The following is a 25,626-nucleotide window of genomic DNA, read 5'->3' on the forward strand; positions in this document are numbered from 1 at the left end:
TAAGTGGTTGGTGGTGGAAGCATTAGCAGTGGTTGGAGGTGGAAGTATTAACAGTGGTTATTAGCAGTGGTTGGTGGTGGACGTATTAACAGTTGTTATTAACAGTGGTTGGAGGTGGAAGTACTAGCAGTGGTTGGAGGTGGAAGTACTAGTAGTGGTTGGAGGTGGAAGTATTATCAGTGGCTGGAGGTGGAAGTATTAACAGTGGTTATTAGCAGTGGCTGGAGGTGGAAGTATTAGCAGTGGTTGGAGGTGGAAGTATTAACAGTGGTTATTAACAGTGGTTGGAGGTGGAAGTATTAACAGTGGTAGGAGGTGGAAGTTTTAGCAGTGGTTGGAGGTGGAAGTTTTAGCAGTGGTTAACGGTAGTAGTTTTAGCAGTGGTTGGAGGTAGAAGTGTTAGCAGTTGTTGGAGGTGTACATTTTAACAGTGCTTAATAACAGTGGTTGGAGGTGGCAGTAATAGCAGTGGTTTTAGGTGGCAGTATTAGCAGTGGTTGGAAGTGGAAGTTTTAAAAGTGGTTGGAGGTGGAAGTATTAACAGTGCTTATTAGTGGTTGGTGGTGGAAGTATTAACAGTGGTTGTTAACAATGATTGTAGGTGGAAGTATTAACAGTGGTTGGAGGTGGAAGTATTGGCAATATTTTAGGTGCATGTATTAGCAGTGGTTTAGGTGGAAGTATTAACAGTGGTTGGAGGTGGAAGTATTAACAGTGGTTGGAGGTGGAAGTATTAGCAGTGGTTAGAGGAGGCATTATTAGCAGTGGTTGGAAATGGAAGTATTAATAGTGTTTATTAGCAGTGGTTGGAAATGGAAGTATTAATAGTGTTTATTAGCAGTGGTTGGAAATGGAAGTATTGATAGTGTTTATTAGCAGTGGTTGGAAATGGAAGTATTAATAGTGTTTATTAGCAGTGGTTGGAGGTGGAAGTATTAACGGTAGTTGAAGGTGGATGTATTGGTAGTGGTTAGAGGAGGCAGTATTAACAGTAGTTGGAGGTGGATGTATTGGTAGTGGTTAGAGGAGGCAGTATTAACGGTAGTTGGAGGTGGATGTATTGGTAGTGGTTAGAGGAGGCAGTATTAACAGTAGTTGGAGGTGGATGTATTGGTAGTGGTTAGAGGAGGCAGTATTAACAGTAGTTGGAGGTGGGAGTATTGGTAGTGGTTAGAGGAGGCAGTATTAACAGTAGTTGGAGGTGGGAGTATTGGTAGTGGTTAGAGGAGGCAGTATTAACAGTAGTTGGAGGTGGGAGTATTGGTAGTGGTTAGAGGAGGCAGTATTAACAGTAGTTGGAGGTGGATGTATTGGTAGTGGTTAGAGGAGGCAGTATTAACAGTAGTTGGAGGTGGATGTATTGGTAGTGGTTAGAGGAGGCAGTATTAACAGTAGTTGGAGGTGGGAGTATTGGTAGTGGTTAGAGGAGGCAGTATTAACAGTAGTTGGAGGTGGGAGTATTGGTAGTGGTTAGAGGAGGCAGTATTAACAGTAGTTGGAGGTGGATGTATTGGTAGTGGTTAGAGGAGGCAGTATTAACAGTAGTTGTTATTCTGTGTATTTTCCTCATGTCACTATTTCTTATTCAGTTTAATTTTGTGTCTTGATCTTTAACTCTGTCTCGTTGGAAAAGGACCCGTAAGCAACTGTTGTTTACATGTAAACTTTCATCATCATATCTCATGCCATTATTACACTGGGTACGTCCCAAATGGCCCCCTATTCCCTACATAGTGCACTACTTTTGACCAGGGCCCTATGTAGTGAATTGTACAGGGAATAGGGTTCAATTTGGGATGCAGTGCATGAAATGGTCTTTGTTAGTAATAATGACATGTTTGAACTGATTCCAAAGCTTGATTTGGGTGCAGGGAAGAACGATTGCCTCCTCTCATTGATGCCACAGGAGTTCAGAAAACAGGATCCCCATTATAGTTAATGGAAAAATTGCAATCTTCGTGGTCAATCTTCTTGTAAAAAAATACATAATTCTAAGACGATCATGGTACCAATAATTGCTTCTAATACACCAGATGTACACTGAGTTGCACCCCCTTTTGCCCTCAGAACAGCCTCAATTCGTCGGGGCATGGAATGCAAGGTGTCGAAAGCGTTCCACGGGGATGCTGGCCCCATGTTGACTCCAATGCTTCCCACAGTTGTGTCAAGTTGGCTGGATGTCCTTTTGGTGGTGGACCATTCTTGATACACACGGGAAACTGTGCAGCGTGGCGTTGCAGTTCTTGACTCAAACCGGTGCGCCTGGCACCTACTACCATACCCCGTTCAAAGGCACTTAAATGTTTTTTGTCTTGCCAATTCACCCTCTGACTCGCACACATAAACAATCCATGTCTCAAGGCTTAAAAATCCTTCTTTAACCCGTCTCCTCCCCTTCAGCTACACTGATTTGAAGTGGATTTAACAGGTGACATCAATAAGGGATCATGGCTTTCACCTGGATTCACCTGATCAGTCTAAAGTCATGGAAAGAGCAGGTGTTCTTAATTTTTTGTACACTCACTGTGTGTCCTTGAATTGATTATTTAAAAATCGCACACAGAAGAAGTTATAAGGATAATTTAGTCGCTAATGTCAGCCTGCAGTACCCCGGTCGGCCTTCAACTTGAGTCACTCAATGAGAGGGGGCAGCACTGAGCTATGTCTCCATGAGACGCCATCTTTGCCAAATTTATTTGGCTTCAATGCACTATTGAGTCTTGTACAACGTAAAACACAAAATAATGCATGCAGAGCAGAATTAGGCCGATACACGCTAATTATCAAAATCCAGAAAAGAGCCGTTAAATTCTACAACCACCTAAAAGGAAGCGATTCCCAAACCTTCCATAACAAAGCCATCACCTACAGAGAGATGAACTTGGAGAAGAGTTCCCTAAGCAAGCTGGTCCTGGGGCTCTGTTCACAAACACAAACAGACCCCACAGAGCCCCAGGACAGCAACACAATTAGACCCAACCAAATCATGAGAAAACAAAAAGAGAATTACTGGACACATTGGAAAGACTGTACCAATCTGGAATGCTATTTGGCCCTAAACAGAGAGTACACAGTGGCAGAATACCTGACCACTGTGACTGACCCAAAATTAAGGAAAGCTTTGACTATGTACAGACTCAGTGAGCATAGCCTTGCTATTGAGAAAGGCCGTCGTAGGCAGACCTGGCTCTCAAGAGAAGACAGGCTATGTGCACACTTCCCACAAAATGAGGTGGAAACTGAGCTGCACTTCCTAACCTCCTGCCAACCGTATGACCATATTAGAGACACATATTTCCCTCAGATTACACAGACCCACAAAGAATTGGAAAACAAATCCAATTTTGATAAACTCCCTTATCTACTGGGTGAAAAACCAGTGTGCCATCACAGCAGCAAGATTTGTGACCTGTTGCCAAAAGAAAAGGGCAACCAGTGAAGAACAAACACCATGTTTTTTTATTTTCCCATTTGTACTTTAACTATTTGCACATTGTTACAACACTGTATATAGACATAATATGACATTTGAAATATCTTTATTCTTTTGGAACTTCTGAGTGTAATGTTTACTGTTAATATTTATTGTTTATTTAACTTTAGTTTACTATCTACTTCACTTGCTTTGGCAATGTTAACATACGTTTCCCATGCCAATAAAGCCCTTAAATTGAAAAATTGAATAGAGAGAGAGCGAGAGAGACATAACACCACTGGGCCACGTCAGGACCTCATGACATTAAAGTTTAACGGAGATGGAGATAGCTGCAGCTTCCTTAAAGCTTCCAGAGATATTACAGCTTTAAGAAATACGATTCTGTTCTTTAAACATCTGTACAAAACACATGGCTCTCTCTCTCTGTCTCTCTCTCTCTGTCTCTCTCTCTCTCTCTGTCTCTCTCTCTCTGCTCTCTCTCTCTCTCTGTCTCTCTCTCTGTGTCTCTGTCTCTCTCTCTGTCTCTCTCTCTCTCTCTCTCTCTCTCTCTCTCTCTCTCTCTCTCTCTCTCTCTCTGTCTCTCTCTCTGTGTCTCTGTCTCTCTCTCTCTCTCTCTCTCTCTCTCTCTCTCTCTCTCTCTGTCTCTCTCTCTGTGTCTCTGCTCTCTCTCTCTCTCTCTCTCTCTCTCTCTCTCTCTCTCTCTCTCTCTATTGCTCTCTCTCTCTCTCTCTCTATTGCTCTCTCTCTCTCTCTCTCTCTCTCTCTCTTCTCTCTCTCTCTCTGTGTCTCTGTCTCTCTCTCTCTCTCTCTCTCTGCTCTCTCTCTCTCTGTCTCTCTCTCTGTCTCTCTCTCTCTCTCTGTCTGTCTCTGTCTCTCTCTCTCTCTCTCTCTCTCTCTCTCTCTCTCTCTCTCTCTGTCTCTCTGTCTCTCTGTCTCTCTGTCTCTCTGTCTCTCTCTGTCTCTCTCTCTGTCTCTCTCTCTGTCTCTGTCTCTGTCTCTGTCTCGTCTCTCTCTCTCTCTCTCTCTCTCTCTCTCTGTCTCTCTCTCTCTCTCTCTCTCTGTCTCTCTCTGTCTCTCTCTCTCTCTCTCTCTCTCTCTCTCTCTCTCTCTCTCTCTCTGTTATTTACTTCCTTATATCATCTCAATGGAGTCGCCCCCTTTCAGAGGGGTTAGTTGGCTAAATGGAATTACTTCTAAAGTGCTGCTGTCATGCAGATAAGGATGTCCCCTTGACAAAAGTAGTACACTATGTAGGGGCCTGGGTTCCATTTGGGACACAGACCAGACATAATTAAATATCCTTTCTACTGAGCTGCTGTCTCTGAACTTCCTATTGATTTATAGACTTGAAAATAGCCATACTTTCTGTTCCTGTGAAGTCCAATCCCATTTACATTCTGGGGATGTGCATTAGTTCCAACCCAAAACTCATCTTACAGACAGGATGAGTCAATCTGAGGGATGCTTTTAGTCTAAGATGGTGTCTGATTGATCTAAGATGCACTCTAAAATAATAGCTGTGATTTCAGAATCAGAAAACTTTATTGCCATGAAGGTAACTAGGAATCTCTGTTGGACTTGTACCTATAAGCATTTAAAAACATGTACTATTCCAAGGAAGGGACATGTGTACTGTCCACCCTGCCCTGGAGCAGAGAACTAGCCCTGGAGCAGAGAACTAGCCCTGGAGCAGATAACTAGCCCTGGAGCAGATAACTAGCCCTGGAGCAGATAACTAGCCCTGGAGCAGAGAACTAGCCCTGGAGCAGATAACTAGCCCTGGAGCAGATAACTAGCCCTGGAGCAGATAACTAGCCCTGGAGCAGAGAACTAGCCCTGGAGCAGAGAACTAGCCCTGGAGCAGAGAACTAGCCCTGGAGCAGATTACTAGCCCTGGAGCAGATTACTAGCCCTGGAGCAGATAACTAGCCCTGGAGCAGATAACTAGCCCTGGAGCAGAGAACTAGCCCTGGAGCAGAGAACTAGCCCTGGAGCAGAGAACTAGCCCTGGAGCACTCCAGGTCTTCTCTAGGGGGGGCAGACGTCACGCAATACCCATTATGCAATACCCCTGAGGGTCTGGCAACCATTAAGATCCCTCCCCCTTTCTCTCCCCCCTCCATGTCTCCCCTGCCTCACAGTACAGTTGAAAAATATATGGCAAATAGAAATCCAATATGGATGGTGTTAAGAGATAGATGGGAGGTGTTGAATGGAGCTGAAGGATGGGACTAATAACAACTAACAACAACTAATAACAACAAGATAACTAATGTAAAGCATACTGTGTCCATAATAAGAATATAGGTTCTAGGTTGAGAGCTTTTGTGAAAGAGCACAGTTAGAAAGATATGGCATATAGAAGCAAACCGGATGGACATCATGAAAATGATCGGCGAGGTTGAGGGTAGAGGAAGTTCAGGAGTAAAAACAAACAAAATATAATTTATTGTAAAATTGACTGTGTCCATAAAATGTATATAGTATGTATCAACTGGAAGTAGAGGCCTAAGCGTTGTTGTTCACTAGTTTACTCAAATTAGGGAAGGGGTGGTGGGGTTGGAAAGTAATAAAGGGAAATATATATTTTTAAAGGATATGTGTTTATATGTATGTATGTGTATATATATATATTTGCGAGGAAAAATAAACATATGGGGGATTGGAAGTGATGCAGACAATGACATTGATGGAAGTTACAATCTATCTGCAATATTAAAGCTGATCTACCCCCCCAAAAAAAATAATAATAATAATATATATATATATATATATATATATATATATATATATGTTTTAAAGATTTGGAAAACAAATCCAATTTTGATAAACTCCCATATCTACTGGGGGATATACCACAGTGTGCCATCACAGCAGCAAGATGTGTGACCTGTTGCCAAAAGAAAAGGGCAACCAGTGAAGAACAAACACCATTGTAAATACAACCCATATTTATGTTTATTTATTTTCCCCTTTGTACTTTAACTATTTGCACATCGTTATAACACTGTACATAGCCATAATATGACATTTGAAATTGAGAGAGAGAGAGAGAGACAGAGAGAGGTGGCTGTAAACAGTGTCTGTCTGGGAATAAGTGATACCCTGCTGAGATCCCACCTTCAAATAGACACACCCTTACCTTTCCTAAACCATGGATTGGTCAATTTGCTCATGCAATTTCTAGTATTACTAGCTTTTTGGTACAGAGAAAATCAAAGCCATGTATCTAAAGACAGACAGACAGACAGATAGATAGATAGATAGATAGATAGATAGATAGATATCCCACTCACTGGTGGATTTGGTTGTACTTCATTGAGTGTATTTCTGTTTCTATATTTGAAAGTAGGCCTCACTGTACCTGCTTCCTCACTATATCTGCTGGAACCAGTAGCAGCTAATGAGATTAAACAGCAGAGGGCGCTCTAGGACATACTGAAGTTGCCTCTTAAAGAGCGACTGAATGCACCGATTTGTTTTTCTTTTGAAAAAACAAGATTCCGGTCTTGGGGGTGTGGTTCGGTGTGGCAGTTACTGATGTTTGTCCCAGACACCATAGGAATAAAGCAGGTATCACTTCCTCAAAAATAGTCAAGAAGTCTGTAATTAAGGTTGATATTTTTGCAGAGAAGCTTTTAGTCACACACTTTGACATCTAGCTAAGGTATTTCTCAAGTTTAAAAAATGTGCGTCGCATTGTCTTATGTAAACAAAGTGTGAGCTGCGGGGGCAGGTCTGCCTCACTGTCTGTGTTATTGGATAGAGATGAATCACCACAGTGTTTCAACCTGTGGTAGTGGGCAGATCAAAAACCCAACCCTCAGCTAGGTCCTGAAAAACACTTGTACTCAAATCTCACAACTCCGTTTAGGAAGATGGTGACTTTATGACCAGAATTAACCTGCTTACACTTTTTTAAATGTTTCTGACTAATATCGATGTCACATATGCTGTTTTCTCACAAGAAAAGTTTCAAGTTTCAATGTCACGTGCGCAAGTACAGTGAAATGCCTCTCTTGCAAGCTCTAAACCCAACAATGCAGTAATCAATATCAATGTAATACAAAAAAAGAACAATATACTATATACAGGGTCAGTTCCAGTACCATATTAACAATGTGCAGGGATACTGGAGTGATGGAGGTAGATATGTATAGGGGTAAGGTGACTATATACAGGGTCAGTTCCAGTACCATATTAACAATGTGCAGGGATACTGGAGTGATGGAGGTAGATATGTATAGGGGTCAGGTGACTATATACAGGGTCAGTTCCAATACCATATTAACAATGTGCAGGGATACTGGAGTGATGGAGGTAGATATGTATAGGGGTAAGGTGACTATATACAGGGTCAGTTCCAGTACCATATTAACAATGTGCAGGGATACTGGAGTGATGGAGGTAGATTTGTATAGGGGGTAAGGTGACTATATACAGGGTCAGTTCCAGTACCATATTAACAATGTGCAGGGATACTGGAGTGATGGAGGTAGATATGTATAGGGGTCAGGTGACTATATACAGGGTCAGTTCCAATACCATATTAACAATGTGCAGGGATACTGGAGTGATGGAGGTAGATATGTATAGGGGTAAGGCGACTATATACAGGGTCAGTTCCAATACCATATTAACAATGTGCAGGGATACTGGAGTGATGGAGGTAGATATGTATAGGGGTCAGGTGACTATATACAGGGTCAGTTCCAATACCATATTAACAATGTGCAGGGATACTGGAGTGATGGAGGTAGATATGTATAGGGGTAAGGTGACTATATACAGGGTCAGTTCCAGTACCATATTAACAATGTGCAGGGATACTGGAGTGATGGAGGTAGATTTGTATAGGGGTAAGGTGACTATATACAGGGTCAGTTCCAGTACCATATTAACAATGTGCAGGGATACTGGAGTGATGGAGGTAGATATGTATAGGGGTCAGGTGACTATATACAGGGTCAGTTCCAATACCATATTAACAATGTGCAGGGATACTGGAGTGATGGAGGTAGATATGTATAGGGGTAAGGCGACTATATACAGGGTCAGTTCCAATACCATATTAACAATGTGCAGGGATACTGGAGTGATGGAGGTAGATATGTATAGGGATAAGGGGACAGGGATACTGGAGTGATGGAGGTAGATATGTATAGGGGTAAGGGGACAGGGATACTGGAGTGATGGAGGTAGATATGTATAGGGGGTCAGGTGACTATATACAGGGTCAGTTCCAATACCATATTAACAATGTGCAGGGATACTGGAGTGATGGAGGTAGATATGTATAGGGGACAGGGATACTGGAGTGATGGAGGTAGATATGTATAGGGGTAAGGGGACAGGGATACTGGAGTGATGGAGGTAGATATGTATAGGGGTAAGGGGACAGGGATACTGGAGTGATGGAGGTAGATATGTATAGGGGTAAGGGGACAGGGATACTGGAGTGATGGAGGTAGATATGTATAGGGGTAAGGGGACTATATACAGGGTCAGTTCCAATACCATATTAACAATGTGCAGGGAGACTGGAGTGATGGAGGTAGATATGTATAGGGGTCAGGTGACTATATACAGGGTCAGTTCCAATACCATATTAACAATGTGCAGGGAGACTGGAGTGATGGAGGTAGATTTGTATAGGGGTAAGGTGACTATATACAGGGTCAGTTCCAATACCATATTAACAATGTGCAGGGAGACTGGAGTGATGGAGGTAGATATGTATAGGGGTAAGGTGACTATATACAGGGTCAGTTCCAATACCATATTAACAATGTGCAGGGAGACTGGAGTGATGGAGGTAGATTTGTATAGGGGTAAGGTGACTGTATACTAATGCCGCTTTTTCTTTTCTCAATTTTTCAAGCGAGGTCTTTTAAGGGAGTATGCGTTCACTTCACCTCGCCCAGTTCTGCTAGGAGCAAACCCAACCTAGTATGGTACTCTGTTACACTGCTTCACCTAGCCCAGTTCTGCTAGGAGCAAACCCAACCTAGTATGGTACTCTGTTACACTGCTTCACCTCGCCCAGTTCTGCTAGGAGCAAACCCAACCTAGTATGCAGACTCCTTTACAGTGCTGCTGGTTACACTGGGCCACACCTTTCTCTCTCCCTCTCTCTCTCCCTCTCTCCTGGAGGTTGGTTGGTTGGCTGGCTGGGTACATGGATGGATGGATGGATGGATGGATATGAGAGAGAGAGAGACTGAGGCTGTATTTAGTAATCAGGGGATTTGTGTGTTGGCTGAGAGACAATGTGAGACACTGCCATGACAGCTGAACTAGTCCTGATATGCATGTAGTTTGTTGACTTACCTTCCTTCCAGAGTGCTGCAGGGTGACTCAGGAATTTCTAGTCGCTTGCCCATCAGCTTAACTAAGAATACAGTCAGTGTGTGTTTGTGTGTCTAGGGTTGTGTGGAGTGGTGTTGGGGGGGAGGGTTGCGGGGGTCTCTCCTTGAAGGTCAGTAGGAGGGTGTACAGATTGACTCGTCATTCAACACTATTGTTCCCTCCGAGCTCAACACCAAGCTCAGAGCCCTGGGTCTGGACTCCACCCTCTGCAACTGGATCCTGGACTTCCTGACGGGCAGACCACAGGCTGTGAGGATCCTGGACTTCCTGACGGGCAGACCACAGGCTGTGAGGATCCTGGACTTCCTGACGGGCAGACCACAGGCTGTGAGGATAGACAACACCACCTCCTCCTCACTGACTCTTAACACGGGGGCCCCCCAGGGGTGTGTCCTCAGTCCTCTGCTGGACTCCCTGTTCACCCACGACTGCGTGGCTTTGCACGACACCAACTACGTCATCAAGTTTGCTGACGACACAACAGTAGTAGGCCTAATACTACCGCTGCACCATCGAGAGCGTCCTGACCGGTTGCATCACGGCCTGGTACGGGAAATGCTCCATCCACGACAGCAAGGCCCTCCAACAGGTGGGTGAAGACGGCCCAGTACATCACTAGGACCGTGCTCCCACCCATCCAGGACATCTACTTGAAACGGTGCCTGAGGAAGGCCTGCAGCATCATCAAGGACCCCAGACACCCCAGCCACGAGCTGTTCACTCCCTTACCGTGAGGCAGATGGTATCGGAGCATGAGGTCTGATACCAACAGGCTCAGAGACAGTTTCTATCTACAAGCCTTCAGACTGGACTGACCACCTGCTCTGATTCTCCGCACCTTATCACACATGCACTCCCTCACTCACACACACACACACACACACGCACAGACATACACACACGTACATTCACGCATCACAACTGCTGCAACCAGACTCTTATTATGATTGCTAAATGTTGCACAATGTAAACAATTGCCCCCAATCCCCCCTTTCCCAAAACATGTATAAATATTGGACTATAAATTGTACCTTCCTGTATTATACTAATTGCCCCTTCCTGTATTATACTAATTGCCCCTTCCTGTATTATACTAATTGCCCCTTCCTGTATTATACTAATTGCCCCTTCCTGTATTATACTAATTGCCCCTTCCTGTATTATATTAATTGCCCCTTCCTGTATTATACTAATTACCCCTTCCTGTATTATACTAATTGCCCCTTCCTGTATTATACTAATTGCCCCTTCCTGTATTATACTAATTGCCCCTTCCTGATGCTAAAATGTTTATTCAATTTACCTTGTTTGTATTCTTATATATATATAATTATTTATTTTTCTTATTGTTGTTGCATTGTCAAGAAGGAACCTGCAGTAAGCATTTTGTTGGACGATGTATACCATGTGTTTCCCGTATATACAGCTAATAAAACTTGAAACTTGTGTAATCTCCCGAGTGGCGCAGTGGTCTAAGGCACTGTCGTAGCCGGCCGCGACCGGGAGACCCATGGGGCGGCGCACAATTGGCCCAGCGTCGTCCAGGGTAGGGGAGGGAATGGCTGGCAGGGATGTAGCTCAGTTGGTAGAGCATGGCGTTTGCAAACGGCAGGGTTGTGGGTTTGATTCCCACGGGGGCAGAATGAAAAGTAAAAAAATAATGTATGCACTCACTAACTGTAAGTCGCTCTGGATAAGAGCGTCTGCTAAATGACTAAAAAATGTAAAATGTAAATGTGTGGGTGTGTATGTCTACATTTGAAGTGACTTGCGTTAAAAGGGATCGCTACGTACAGCTCCTGGGGCGATCACTGAAAGTCCAACCCCTTAGCAGTGTGTTAGTTGGGGTGTATTACCAACACAGTGAAGACTTCCAAGGCCTCCGGCAGGTTAGAGAGTTAGAGAGCCCAGCCCTGTTGTGCCTGTCTGGGCTGGTCCCTCCACCTTGGTGCTTACCTGAGGAATTCTGCCTCTTCAGACTCTTTATATCTCCATTTATACCAGGGCAATAGCTCCACGCTCACACAAAGGGAAGGGTATACAAACCTTATCCCCTCTCCTCCACCCTCATCTCTTTTGGCGAAATATAATCAGTTGTCTATGAGCCAAGGCTTTGGGTCTTTGGGTCTTTGTACCCTCCTTTTCTCCCAGCAGAACATTTGGGTCGTGTCCCAAATTTCACCCTATTCCCTATATAGTGCACTACTCTTGACATTCACACACATCAAAAACACACAAACATTTTAACACTCATCATCTGCTGCTGCTCTGTTCTTTATTTTACTCTTATTATGATCTATCCTGATGCCTGGTCACTTTACCCTGCCTTCATGTACATATCTACCTCAAATACCTTATTATTATCTATCCTGATGCCTAGTCACTTTACCCTGCCTTCATGTACATATCTACCTCAAATACCTTATTATGATCTATCCTGATGTCTAGTCACTTTACCCTGCCTTCATGTACATATCTACCTCAAATACCTTATTATTATCTATCCTGATGCCTAGTCACTTTACCCTGCCTTCATGTACATATCTACCTCAAATACCTTATTATTATCTATCCTGATGCCTAGTCACTTTACCCTGCCTTCATGTACATATCTACCTCAAATACCTTATTATTATCTATCCTGATGCCTAGTCACTTTACCCTGCCTTCATGTACATATCTACCTCAAATACCTTATTATTATCTATCCTGATGCCTAGTCACTTTACCCTGCCTTCATGTACATATCTACCTCAAATAACTTATTATTAGCTATCCTGATGCCTAGTCACTTTACCCTGCCTTCATGTACATATCTACCTCAAATACCTTATTATGATCTATCCTGATGTCTAGTCACTTTACCCTGCCTTCATGTACATATCTACCTCAAATACCTTATTATTATCTATCCTGATGCCTAGTCACTTTACCCTGCCTTCATGTACATATCTACCTCAAATACCTTATTATTATCTATCCTGATGCCTAGTCACTTTACCCTGCCTTCATGTACATATCTACCTCAAATACCTTATTATTATCTATCCTGATGCCTAGTCACTTTACCCTGCCTTCATGTACATATCTACCTCAAATACCTTATTATTATCTATCCTGATGCCTAGTCACTTTACCCTGCCTTCATGTACATATCTACCTCAAATACCTTTATTATCTATCCTGATGCCTAGTCACTTTACCCTGCCTTCATGTACATATCTACCTCAAATACCTTTTATTATCTATCCTGATGCCTAGTCACTTTACCCTGCCTTCATGTCCATATCTACCTCAAATACCTTATTATTATCTATCCTGATGCCTAGTCACTTTACCCTGCCTTCATGTACATATCTACCTCAAATACCTTATTACGATCTATCCTGATGCCTAGTCACTTTACCCTGCCTTCATGTACATATCTACCTCAAATACCTTATTATTATCTATCCTGATGCCTAGTCACTTTACCCTGCCTTCATGTACATATCTACCTCAAATACCTTATTATTATCTATCCTGATGCCTAGTCACTTTACCCTGCCTTCATGTACATATCTACCTCAAATACCTTATTATCTATCCTGATGCCTAATCACTTTACCCTGCCTTCATGTACATATCTACCTCAAATACCTTATTATTATCTATCCTGATGCCTAGTCACTTTACCCAGCCTTCATGTACATATCTACCTGAAATACCTTATTATTATCTATCCTGATGCCTAGTCACTTTACCCTGCCTTCATGTACATACCTACCTCAAATACCTTATTATTATCTATCCTGATGCCTAGTCACTTTACCCTGCCTTCATGTACATATCTACCTCAAATACCTTATTATTATCTATCCTGATGCCTAGTCACTTTACCCTGCCTTCATGTACATATCTACCTCAAATACCTTATTATCTATCCTGATGTCTAGTCACTTCACCCTGCCTTCATGTACATATCTACCTCAAATACCTTATTATTATCTATCCTGACGCCTAGTCACTTTACCCTGCCTTCATGTACATATCTACCTCAAATACCTTATTATCTATCCTGATGCCTAATCACTTTACCCTGCCTTCATGTACATATCTACCTCAAATACCTTATTATTATCTATCCTGATGCCTAGTCACTTTACCCAGCCTTCATGTACATATCTACCTGAAATACCTTATTATTATCTATCCTGATGCCTAGTCACTTTACCCTGCCTTCATGTACATACCTACCTCAAATACCTTATTATTATCTATCCTGATGCCTAGTCACTTTACCCTGCCTTCATGTACATATCTACCTCAAATACCTTATTATTATCTATCCTGATGCCTAGTCACTTTACCCTGCCTTCATGTACATATCTACCTCAAATACCTTATTATCTATCCTGATGTCTAGTCACTTCACCCTGCCTTCATGTACATATCTACCTCAAATACCTTATTATTATCTATCCTGACGCCTAGTCACTTTACCCTGCCTTCATGTACATATCTACCTCAAATACCTTATTATTATCTATCCTGATGCCTAGTCACTTTACCCTGCCTTCATGTACATATCTACCTCAAATACCTTATTATTATCTATCCTGATGCCTAGTCACTTTACCCTGCCTTCATGTACATATCTACCTCAAATACCTTATTATTATCTATCCTGATGCCTAGTCACTTTACCCTGCCTTCATGTACATATCTACCTCAAATACCTTATTATTATCTATCCTGATGCCTAGTCACTTTACCCTGCCTTCATGTACATATCTACCTCAAATACCTTATTATTATCTATCCTGATGCCTAGTCACTTTACCCTGCCTTCATGTACATATCTACCTCAAATACCTTTATTATCTATCCTGATGCCTAGTCACTTTACCCTGCCTTCATGTACATATCTACCTCAAATACCTTATTATTATCTATCCTGATGCCTAGTCACTTTACCCTGCCTTCATGTACATATCTACCTCAAATACCTTATTATTATCTATCCTGATGCCTAGTCACTTTACCCTGCCTTCATGTACATATCTACCTCAAATACCTTATTATTATCTATCCTGATGCCTAGTCACTTTACCCTGCCTTCATGTACATATCTACCTCAAATACCTTATTATTATCTATCCTGATGCCTAGTCACTTTACCCTGCCTTCATGTACATATCTACCTCAAATACCTTATTATTATCTATCCTGATGCCTAGTCACTTTACCCTGCCTTCATGTACATATCTACCTCAAATACCTTATTATTATCTATCCTGATGCCTAGTCACTTTACCCTGCCTTCATGTACATATCTACCTCAAATACCTTATTATGATCTATCCTGATGCCTAGTCACTTTACCCTGCCTTCATGTACATATCTACCTCAAATACCTTATTATCTATCCTGATGTCTAGTCACTTCACCCTGCCTTCATGTACATATCTACCCCAAATACCTTATTATTATCTATCCTGACGCCTAGTCACTTTACCCTGCCTTCATGTACATATCTACCTCAAATACCTTATTATTATCTATCCTGATGCCTAGTCACTTTACCCTGCCTTCATGTACAGTGGGGAAAAAAAGTATTTAGTCAGCCACCAATTGTGCAAGTTCTCCCACTTAAAAAGATGAGAGAGGCCTGTAATTTTCATCATAGGTAAACGTCAACTATGACAGACAAAATGAGAAAAGAAAATCCAGAAAATCACATTGTAGGATTTTTTATGAATTTATTGGCATATGATGGTGGAAAATAAGTATTTGGTCAATGACAAAAGTTTCTCAATACTTTGTTATATACCCTTTGTTGGCAATGACACAGGTCAAACGTTTTCTGTAAGTCTTCACAAGGTTTTCACACACTGTTGCTGGTATTTTGGCCCATTCCTCCATGCAGATCTCCTCTAGAGCAGTGATGTTTTTGGGGGCTGTCGCTGGGCAACACAGACTTTCAACTCCCTCCAAAGATTTTCTATGGGGTTGAGATCTGGAGACTGGCTAGGCCACTCCAGGACCTTGAAATGCTTCTTACGAAGCCACTCCTTCGTTGCCGGGCGGTGTGTTTGGGATCATTGTCATGCTGAAAGACCCAGCCACGTTTCATCTTCAATGCCCTTGCTGATGGAAGGAGGGGTTTCACTCAAAATCTCACGATACATGGCCCCATTCATTCTTTCCTTTACACGGATCAGTCGTCCTGGTCCCTTTGCAGAAAAACAGCCCCAAAGCATGATGTTTCCAACCCCATGCTTCACAGTAGGTATGGTGTTCTTTGGATGCAACTCAGCATTCTTTGTCCTCCAAACATGACGAGTTGAGTTTTTACCAAAAAGTTATATTTTGGTTTCATCTGACCATATGACATTCTCCCAATCCTCTTCTGGATCATCCAAATGCACTTCAGACGGGCCTGGACATGTACTGGCTTAAGCAGGGGGACACGTCTCGCACTGCAGGATTTGAGTCCCTGGCGGCGTAGTGTGTTACTGATGGTAGGCTTTGTTACTTTGGTCCCAGCTCTCTGCAGGTCATTCACTAGGTCCCCCGTGTGGTTCTGGGATTTTTTGCTCACCGTTCTTGTGATCATTTTGACCCCACGGGGTGAGATCTTGCGTGGAGCCCCAGATCGAGGGAGATTATCAGTGGTCTTGTATGTCTTCCATTTCCTAATAATTGCTCCCACAGTTGATTTCTTCAAACCAAGCTGCTTACCTATTGCAGATTCAGTCTTCCCAGCCTGGTGCAGGTCTACAATTTTGTTTTTGGTGTCCTTTGACAGCTCTTTGGTCTTGGCCATTGTGGAGTTTGGAGTGTGACTGTTTGAGGTTGTGGACAGGTGTCTTTTATACTGATAACAAGTTCAAACAGGTGCCATTAATACAGGTAACGAGTGGAGGACAGAGGAGCCTCTTAAAGAAGAAGTTACAGGTCTGTGAGAGCCAGAAATCTTGCTTGTTTGTAGGTGACCAAATACTTATTTTCCACCATAATTTGCAAATAAATTCATAAAAATCCTACAATGGGATTTTCTGGATTTTTTTCTCAATTTGTCTGTCATAGTTGACGTGTACCTATGATGAAAATTACAGGCCCTCTCATCTTTTTAAGTGGGAGAACTTGCACAATTGGTGGCTGACTAAATACTTTTTTCCCCACTGTACATATCTACCTCAAATACCTTATTATGATCTATCCTGATGCCTAGTCACTTTACCCTGCCTTCATGTACATATCTACCTCAAATACCTTATTATTATCTATCCTGATGCCTAGTCACTTTACCCTGCCTTCATGTACATATCTACCTCAAATACCTTATTATTATCTATCCTGATGCCTAGTCACTTTACCCTGCCTTCATGTACATATCTACCTCAAATACCTTATTATTATCTATCCTGATGCCTAGTCACTTTACCCTGCCTTCATGTACATATCTACCTCAAATACCTTATTATTATCTATCCTGATGCCTAGTCACTTTACCCTGCCTTCATGTACATATCTACCTCAAATACCTTATTATTATCTATCCTGATGCCTAGTCACTTTACCCTGCCTTCATGTACATATCTACCTCAAATACCTTATCATTATCTATCCTGATGCCTAGTCACTTTACCCTGCCTTCATGTACATATCTACCTCAAATACCTTATTATTATCTATCCTGATGCCTAGTCACTTTACCCTGCCTTCATGTACATATCTACCTCAAATACCTTATTATTATCTATCCTGATGCCTAGTCACTTTACCCTGCCTTCATGTACATATCTACCTCAAATACCTTATTATTATCTATCCTGATGCCTAGTCACTTTACCCTGCCTTCATGTACATATCTACCTCAAATACCTTATTATTATCTATCCTGATGCCTAGTCACTTTACCCTGCCTTCATGTACATATCTACCTCAAATACCTTATTATTATCTATCCTGATGCCTAGTCACTTTACCCTGCCTTCATGTACATATCTACCTCAAATACCTTATCATTATCTATCCTGATGCTTGATAAAAATGCAAATCAATTTATAACATTTTTGACATGCGTTTTTTCTGGATTTTTTTGTTGTTATTCTGTCTCTCACTGTTCAAATAAACCTACCATTCAAATTATAGACTGATCATTTCTTTGTCAGTGGGCAAACGTACAAAATCAGCAGGGGATCAAATACTTTTTTCCCTCACTGTATATGTACAGCAATAGCTATAAAGGATGGACTTGACTAGAATACAGTATATATACATATGAAGTGGGTAAAACAGTATGTAAACATTATTAAAGTGACCAGTGTTCCATTGTTAAAGTGACCAGTGATTCCATGTCTATGTACATAGGGCAGCAGCCTCTAAGGTGCAGGGATGAGTAACTGGGTGGAGGCCGGCTAGTGGTGACTATTTAACAGTCTGTTTGGCCTTGAGATAGAAGCTGTTTTTCAGTCACTCTGTCCCAGCTTTGATGCACCTGTACTGCCCTCGCCTTCTGGATTATAGCGGTGGGGATCAGGCCGTGGCTCGGGTGGCTGAGGTCCTTGATGATCTGCTTGTCCTTCCTGTGACACCGGGTGCTGTAGATGTCCTGGAGGGCAGGCAGTGTGCACCCGGTGATGCGTTGGGCTGACGACACCACCTTCTGGAGAGCCATGCGGTTGTGGGCGGTGTAGTTGCCGTACCAGGCGGCGATACAGCCCAACAGAATGCTCTCGATGGTGCATCTGTAACAGTTTGTGAGGGTTTTAGGGGCCAAGCTGAATTTCTTCAGCCTCCTGAGGTTGAAGAGGCGCTGTTGCGCCGCCTTCACCACACTGTCTGTGTGGGTGGACCATTTCAGATTGTCAGTGATGTGTACGCCAAGGAACTTGAAGCTTTTCACCTTCACCACTGCGGATGTGGATGGGGGGTGCACCCTCTGATGCCTTCTGAAGTCCACCATCAGCTCCTTCGTTTTGCTGACATTGAGGGAGAGGTTATTTTCCTGACACCACTCCGGCAGGGCCCTCACCTCCTCCCTGTAGGCTGTCTCGTCATTGTTGGGAATCAGGCCTACCACTGTTGTGTCGCCTGCGAACTTGATGATTGAGTTGGAGGCGTGCTTGGCCACGCAGTCATGGGTGAACAGGGAGTACAGGAGGGGGCTGAGCACGCACCCTTGTGGGGCCCCAGTGTTGAGGATCAGCGTAGTGGAGGTGTTGTTTCCTACCTTCACCACCTGGGGGCGGCCCGTCAGGAAGTCCAGGACCCAGTTGCACAGGGCGGGGTTCAGACCCAGGGCCCAGAGCTTAATGATGAGCATGGAGGGTACTATGGTGTTGAATGCTGAGCTATAGTCAATGAACAGCATTCTTACATAGGTATTCCTCTTGTCCAGATGGGATAGGGCAGTGTGTAGTGTGATGGCGATTGCATCGTCTGTGGATCTATTGGGGCGGTAAGCAAATTGAAGTGGGTCTAGGGTAACAGGTAAGGTAGAGGTGATATGATCCTTAACTAGTCTCTCAAAGCACTTCATGATGACAGAGGTGAGTGCTACGGGGCGATAGTCATTTAGTTCAGTTACCTTTGCTTTCTTGGGTACTGGAACAATGGTGGCCATCTTGAAGCATGTGGGGACAGCACACTGGGATAGGGAGAGATTGAATATGTCCGTAAACACACCAGCCAGCTGGTCTGCGCATTTTCTGAGGACGCGGCTAGGGATGATGTCTGGGCCGGCAGCCTTGCGAGGGTTAACACGTTTAAATGTCTTACTCACGTCGGCCATGGAGAATGAGAGCCCACAGTCCTCGGGAGCAGCCCGCGGCGGTGGCACTGTGTTATCCTCAAAGCGGGTGAAGAAGGTGTTTAGCTTGTCTGAGAGCAAGACGTCGGTGTCAGCGACGTGGCTGGTTTTCCCTTTGTAATCCGTGATTGTCTGGAGACCCTGCCACTTACGTCTCTTCAGTCAGTGTAGATTAATGGGAGGAGACAGCTTAAAGAAGGATTTTTAAGCCTTGAGACAATTGAGACATGGATTGTTTATCAAGAATAGTCCACCACCCAAAAGACATCCAGCCAACTTGACACAACTGTGGGAAGCACTGGCGTCAACATTTCCTTGTAGAGTCGATGTCCCGACAAATTGAGGCTGTTCTGAGGGCCAAAGGGGGTGCAACTCAATAATAGGAAGGTGTTCCTAATGTTTGGTAAACTCATTGTATATATATTATAAAAATACTGTGTAAGTCAAAGGGTTGTGAATGTATGGAACAACAGCAGTTAGGTTGCAATATGACCTTGGTACCCTAGTCTGTCACATCCATACGGGCCAGGCAGGAAGACTGTCCATTCATATAGGACCATAGTCTGTCACATCCATACGGGCCAGGCAGGAAGACTGTCCATCCAGACAGGAAGACTGTCCATCCAGACAGGAAGACTGTCCATTCAAATAGGACCCTAGTCTGTCACATCCATACGGGCCAGGCAGGAAGACTGTCCATTCAGATAGTATCCTAGTCTGTCACATCCATACGGGCCAGGCAGGAAGACTGTCCATTCAGATAGTATCCTAGTCTGTCACATCCATACGGGCCAGGCAGGAAGACTGTCCATTCATATAGGACCATAGTCTGTCACATCCATACGGGCCAGGCAGGAAGACTGTCCATTCAGATAGGACCATAGTCTGTCACATCCATACGGGCCAGGCAGGAAGACTGTCCATTCATATAGGACCATAGTCTGTCACATTCATACGGGCCAGACAGGAAGACTGTCCATCCAGACAGGAAGACTGTCCATCCAGGCAGGAAGGCTGAGAAACTGCTGTAACGTTTCAACGTGATAGTAATGTTCAGTAGTAGGCGCATGATGAGACCCAGCTTCCTGTGTATTCCTGAGAAGAGAAGGAAACGTATTAAGAATGCTGTTGTTGCTCAAAAGTAGGAGGTTACATACAGTAGACATGTGCAGTTTACTGTTAGCTGATCATTTGTGTTGAATGGTTCTGTTGATGTTGTTGTTGTTGTTGTTGTGTATGTTTTCAGGAGAGAAGGAGAGGGTGTGCGTGTGTTCTGGGACCGGCTAAGGGAACCCTCGTTCTCGTCTAGATGGAACCCGTTCGCTACAGACTACCCATTCAGCACCTTTACCAATCACCCTGTCAGGAACATAGACCACAGGTTCACTGCTCTCTGTGAGGTGAGTTTTGTGATGTGTACCACCCTACCATCCTACCGCCCTACCATCCTACCACCCTACCACCCTACCATCCTACCACCCTACGCCCTACCACCCTACCATCCTACCACCCTACCATCCTACCATCCTATCATCCTACCATTCTACCATCCTACCATCCTACCAACCTACCATCCTACCACCCGACCATCCTACCACCCTACGCCCTACCACCCGACCATCCTACCACCCTACCATCCTACACCCTACCATCCTACCACCCTACCATCCTACCACCCTACGCCCTACCACCCTACCATCCTACCACCCAACCATCCAACCACCCTACGCCCTACCACCCTACCATCCTACCACCCGACCATCCTACCACCCTACCACCCGACCATCCTACCACCCTACACACGCCCTACCACCATCCTACCATCCTAAGCCTACCACCCTACCTTCCTACCATCCTACCATCCTACCACCCTACGCCCTACCATCCCTACCACCCTAAGCCCTACCACCCTACCACCCTACCACCCTACCAACCGACCACCCTACGCCCTACCACCCTACCATCCTACCACCCTACGCCCTACCACCCTACCATCCTACCACCCTACCACCCTACACCCTACCACCCGACCATCCTACCACCCGACCATCCTACCACCCGACCATCCTACCACCCGACCATCCTACCACCCTACGCCCTACCACCCTACCACCCGACCATCCTACCACCCTACCACCCTACGCCCTACCATCCTACCACCCTACGCCCTACCATCCTACCACCCTAAGCCCTACCACCCTACCACCCGACCATCCTACCACCCTACGCCCTACCATCCTACGCCCTACCATCCTACCACCCTACCATCCTACCACCCTAAATCCTACCATCCTACCACCCTACCACCCTACGCCCTACCACCCTACCATCCTACCACCCTACGCCCTACCACCCTACGCCCTACCACCCTACCACCCGACCACCCTACCACCCGACCACCCTACCATCCTACCACCCTACGCCCTACCACCCGACCATCCTACCACACTACCATCCTACCACCCTACGCCCTACCACCCTACCATCCTACCACCCTAAGCCCTACCACCCTACCATCCTACCACCCTACCACCCTACCATCCTACCTCCCTACCATCCTACCACCCCACGCCCTACCATCCTACCACCCTACCACCCTACACCTACCACCCTACACCCTACCACACTACACTAGGGTAGAGGTAGGTATATATCTGTTGTAGGGTAGATGTACACTACCGTTCAAAAGTTTGGGATCACTTAGAAATGTCCTTGTTTTCTAAAGAAAAGCAAATTTTTTGTCTATTAAAATAACATCAAATTGATCAGAAATACAGTGTAGACATTGTTAATGTTGTAAATGGCTATTGTAGCTGGAAACAGCAGATTTTTAATGGAATATCTACATAGGCGTACAGAGGCCCATTATCAGCAACCATCAGTCCTGTGTTCCAATGGCACGTTGTGTTTGCTAATCCAAGTTTATCATTTTAAAAGGCTAATTGATCATTAGAAAACCCTTTCGCAATTATGTTAGCACAGCTGAAAACTATTGGGCTGATTAAAGAAGCAATAAAACGGGCCTTCTTGAGACTAGTTCAGTATCTGGAGCATCAAACTTTCTTTTGAAACTCGTCAGTCTATTCTTGTTGCGAGAAATTCCCTATTCCCAAGAAACTGAAGATCTCGTACAACGCTGTGTACTACTCCCTTCACAGAACAGCGCAAACTGGCTCTAACCAGAATAGAAAGAGGAGTGGGAGCAAGAGGACAAATACATTAGAGTGTCTAGTTTGAGAAACAGACGCCTCACAGGTCCTTAACTGGCAGCTTCATGAAATAGTACCCGCAAAATATCTCAACATCATTTTTACATTTCAGTAATTTAGCAGATGCTCTTATCCAGAGCGACTTACAGGAGTAATTAGGGTTAAGGACCTTGCTCAAGGGCACAACGACAGATTTTTCACCTAGTCGGCTCGGGGATTAGAACCAGCGACCTTTCGGTTACTGGCACAACGCTCTTAACCACTAAGCTACCTGCCGCCCCAACAGTGAAGAGGTGACTCCGGGATGCTGACCTAGGCAGAGTTGCAAAGAATGGGCCCCTCCAGGCCAACCTCTCTTCCAAGGCCCACCTCTCTTCCAGGGGCCCCTCCAGGCCCATCTCTCTTCCAGGGGCCCCTCTAGGCCCACCTCTCTTCCAGGGGCCCTCCAGGCCAACCTCTCTTCCAAGGCCCTCCTCTCTTCCAAAGGGCCCCTCCAGGCCCACCTGTCTTCCAAGGGCCCCTCCAGACCCACCTCTCTTCCAGGGGCCCCTCCAGGCCCACCTCTCTTCCAAGGGGCCCCTCCAGGCCCACCTCACTTTGAAGGGGCCCCTCCAGGCCCACCTCTCATCCAAGGGCCCCTCCAGGCCCACCTCTCATCCAAGGGCCCCTCCAGGCCCACTTATCTTCCAGGGGCCCCTCCAGGCCCACCTCTCTTTGAAGGGGCCCCTCCAGGCCCACCTCTCTTCCAGGGGCCCCTCCAGGCCCACCTCTCGTTGAACCTGGCTGGACCCCTGGCCCATAGTTCAGTCACAGGCTGCATCCCAAATGGCAACCTGCTCCCTATTTAGTGCACTACTTTAGACCAGCACTATAAAGAGAAAAGGGTGCCATTTGGGCTGTGGCCACAGTGCAGGTGAGGAATCTGATGTAGGTGTCCTCCCAGATCATGTAACCAGTCATTAGGGTTGTCTAATCTAACGTGGCCTGGGTCCCTCCTTCTCTCCCTCCCTCCTTCCTCCAGACATGGTAGAGTCTTCCCTCCTTCTCTCCCTCCCTCCCTTTCTCAAACGACAACACACACCCTAATGTATGCCGGCCTCTCTCCCTCATCTCTTCCTCCCTCTCTCCCTCCCTCTTCCTCTCTCTCTCTCCCTCCCTCTTCCTCTCTCTCTCTCCCTCCTCTCTCCCTCCTCTCTCTTCCTCTTCCTCTCTCTCCCTCTCTTCCTCTCTCTCTCCCTATCTTCCTCTCTCTCTCCCTCCCTCCCTCTCTTCCTCTCTCCCTCTCTTCATCTCCCTCTCCATCCTATCTCTCCTCTCTCCCTCATCCCTCTCTCTACTCTCTTCCTCCCTCTCTCCCTCTCTCTCCCTCCCTCTCTCCCTCCCTCTCTCCCTCCCTCTTCCTCTCTCTCTCCCTCCTCTCTCCCTCCCTCCCTCCCTCCCTCTTCCTCTCTCTCTCCCTCTCTCTTCCTCCCTCTCTCTTCTCTCTCTCTCTTCCTCCCTCTCTCACTCCCACTCTTCCGCTATCTCTCGCTCCTTCCCTTTCTCAGATCCAGTGCTTCCGTGAGCAGCTGACGGAGGCAGCCCAGAAGGCCCACCTAAAGAATCCTGTCCCTGGGAAGGCCAACGGGGTCCTGGTGCTGAACCAGCCCCTGCTCATCGATGCCTACGTGGGTCTCATGTCCTTTATTGGCAACCAGAACAAACTGGGGTACTGCCTGGCACGGGGAAACATTGGGTTTTAAACTAGGATTTGGCTATGTGCTTTTGAACGTACATTACTACTTGATTACTTAATCATAGTTTACAGTTGTGGCCGAGTTAAAGATTTGCAGTAATATTGTATATTTTTTGTATACATCGGGTTTTAAACATTTTTAAATGTACATTTGTACTTGATTAGTTTCTGTTTTTGAATGCTTTGTTCACATTTTTTTTGTCCTAATTACAGATTTGAAGTAGTATTGTGTATTTTCTATTTAATAGTTCACAACCTGGAAGGAATAGTTTTTACCCTAATTTCAAATGTGGTTTAGAGGTTATTTGTTGGTTTGTTTTCTAACTTTCCATGTTCAACTACCGTCAGTCTGAAATTGAAACGTATGTAGTTCTCCATCATTTGGATTACCCTAAGCGCTAAGGAATAGTCTACTGTAATTTCATACACAATTACCATGCCAAATTGTTCCTGCCATCACAGAGTTAATAAAGTTTTCACATTACCATCCGTGACTCTCACGTACAGCTCTGATTTACCATTCTCTAACTGAATTACTTAACTTGGTGTACAAACAGACAGAAACATCCACATTTCACCAGGTCCTTTCACTGGATGATTGATCCCGTTCTTCCATGAGCTTTACCTCTATAATCATTCACCAGTCTTTTCAACGGGAGCTTCTCCCTCTACGGTCATTGGCTGTGTCCCAAATGGGCACCTATTCCCTATGTAGTGCACTACTTTTCACCAATGCCAAGCTGGTGTGAGTGAGTGAGTGAGTGAGTGAGTGAGTGAGTGAGTGAGTGAGTGAGTGAGTGAGTGAGTGAGTGAGAGAGAGAGAGACTATATGTACACAAGGTAGGCCCCCCCAGCTACATTCAGCCGGTGGCTGATTTTTCCTTGAGTGGACGGTCGGGGGGCCTGAATAAATTATTTCTACACTGCAATAATCCCAAACAGATATAGTATTTCCAAAAAACAGAATCATTTCAAACCTTCATAACATTGGGATGCGATGACATATGCCTATCTATTTATGAGTGGAATTCTTGGAAACAGATTTCCTAAATAAAAGAAATCCTGGTGAATTTAGTAT

General features: G+C 44.6%; 1 protein-coding gene across 1 annotated transcript in view; it reads left to right on the forward strand.

Moving 5' to 3' along the window:
• tprg1 (tumor protein p63 regulated 1) overlaps positions 1-25,037 on the forward strand; it is a 42,928-nt gene extending 17,891 nt beyond the window's left edge. Inside the window, exons 5-6 of the mRNA XM_041840710.2 lie at positions 20,851-21,004; positions 24,361-25,037. Of these exons, the coding sequence (XP_041696644.2) occupies positions 20,851-21,004; positions 24,361-24,555 (349 nt within the window). The 3' untranslated portion in view covers positions 24,556-25,037. The remainder of the gene's footprint in view (positions 1-20,850; positions 21,005-24,360) is intronic.
• Positions 25,038-25,626: the final 589 nt, after the last annotated feature.

Source organism: Coregonus clupeaformis, unplaced genomic scaffold (assembly GCF_020615455.1).
Source record: "Coregonus clupeaformis isolate EN_2021a unplaced genomic scaffold, ASM2061545v1 scaf0008, whole genome shotgun sequence".
Taxonomy (NCBI): Eukaryota; Metazoa; Chordata; class Actinopteri; order Salmoniformes; family Salmonidae; genus Coregonus; species Coregonus clupeaformis.